This window comes from Eutrema salsugineum, unplaced genomic scaffold (assembly GCF_000478725.1).
Source record: "Eutrema salsugineum unplaced genomic scaffold, Eutsalg1_0 scaffold_67, whole genome shotgun sequence".
Taxonomy (NCBI): Eukaryota; Viridiplantae; Streptophyta; class Magnoliopsida; order Brassicales; family Brassicaceae; genus Eutrema; species Eutrema salsugineum.
In genome coordinates this window covers 17252-18616 of record NW_006256505.1, presented here as the reverse complement: position 1 = coordinate 18616, position 1365 = coordinate 17252, and the positions used below count along the sequence as shown (strand labels likewise).

At 50.8% G+C, this 1365-nt stretch overlaps 1 protein-coding gene across 1 annotated transcript in view; it reads right to left on the bottom strand.

Annotated features, from left to right (window-relative positions):
- LOC112083337 overlaps positions 1-1365 on the bottom strand; it is a 4297-nt gene that overhangs the window by 694 nt on the left and 2238 nt on the right. Inside the window, exon 3 of the mRNA XM_024150889.1 lies at positions 47-1342. Within this exon, the coding sequence (XP_024006657.1) occupies positions 47-1342 (1296 nt within the window). The remainder of the gene's footprint in view (positions 1-46; positions 1343-1365) is intronic.

Sequence of the window (1365 nt, the reverse complement as noted above, 5' to 3'; positions counted from 1 at the left end):
CCGGATTCCCAAGGGACTCGGTGTTTTGATAGACTTTACGAAGTACGAGGTTGCCGTCTTCGAAGTGACGGCCCTTAACTTTTTTATTGTAGTAACGAGCTGCAAGTTGTTGGTAATTCTGTATCCGGAGTAGTGCTCGTTCGCGATGTTCTTCGACTAAGTCAAGTGCGTCGATCATCATATTGTCATTTGCCTCGGGTTGCTGGGTAAGCATAGTTCGGCGAATGCTTGGGACGTTAAGTTCGGCAGGACACATAGCTTCTGCGCCATACGCAAGGAAGAAAGGTGACTGACCGGTTGAACGTCGCGGTGTGGTTCGATGAGACCACAGGACGCCGTCGAGTTCGTCTGCCCACGTTCCCTTAGCGATATCGAGTCGTTTCTTCAGTCCGTCAATGATGGTCTTGTTCGTGGCTTCGGCTTGTCCGTTGCCTTGCGGATAACGCGGGGTAGAGAAACTTAGTCGGATTTTCCACTTGGCGCAAAAATCTTGGAAAATTATCGAAGTGAACTGGGTTCCATTATCCGTAATGATCTCGTACGGAACTCCGTGTCGACAGATGATGAATTTCCAGACGAACTTCTTGACGTCGATTCCATGGATCTCGGGGTATGCTTCGGCTTCGACCCATTTAGTGAAGTAATCTGTGACGACGAGGACGTACTGCTTCTGGGTTGTAGATCGGCGGAAAGGACCGATGATGTCCATTGCCCAGCGCATGAAAGGATATGGTGCAGTCGAGGTCATCAGGAGCTTGGTAGGAAGATTTATCATCGGACCATGACGTTGGCACTTCTCGCAACGTGCCGTGTACTTCTCGCAATCAGAGAGCATAGTAGGCCAGTAATAGCCGGCTTTCTTGATCTTAAATGCCAAGGACCGAGCTCCGGAATGATTTCCTCTTTCTCCTTCGTGAATCTTTTGCATTACTTCCGCGATGTCGTTGCCGTGAACACAAGTCAAAAGTACACCAGAAGCGTCCCGTCTGAGAAGAGTACCTTTAATGACCACATACCGGGCTGCGCGAGCCTTAAGGCGTCGAGCTGCCCATTTATCTGCGGGAACCGTTCCATCTCCTATGTATCCCACGATTTCCAGGGACCAATCCTCGGGTTCGTCCTCTTCTCCGGCTTCGATATTGATGGGGACGTGCTGGCCTTCGGACTCGTCCTCGGATTCGGGCTCGTTATCGTTAAGCTCGTCTGTATCATTTTCGCGATCGGGGATGACCTCTTTAGGTTTCGTCTTTCGGGTGAGGGGTGGAGCACGGTTTGGCTGGGCTTCGTAGTCACGCCGTCTTGTAATGATATTGCAGTTCGGATCGTGCTCGATACTTGGTCGCTCGAGGGTTCCATGAGTAAGGT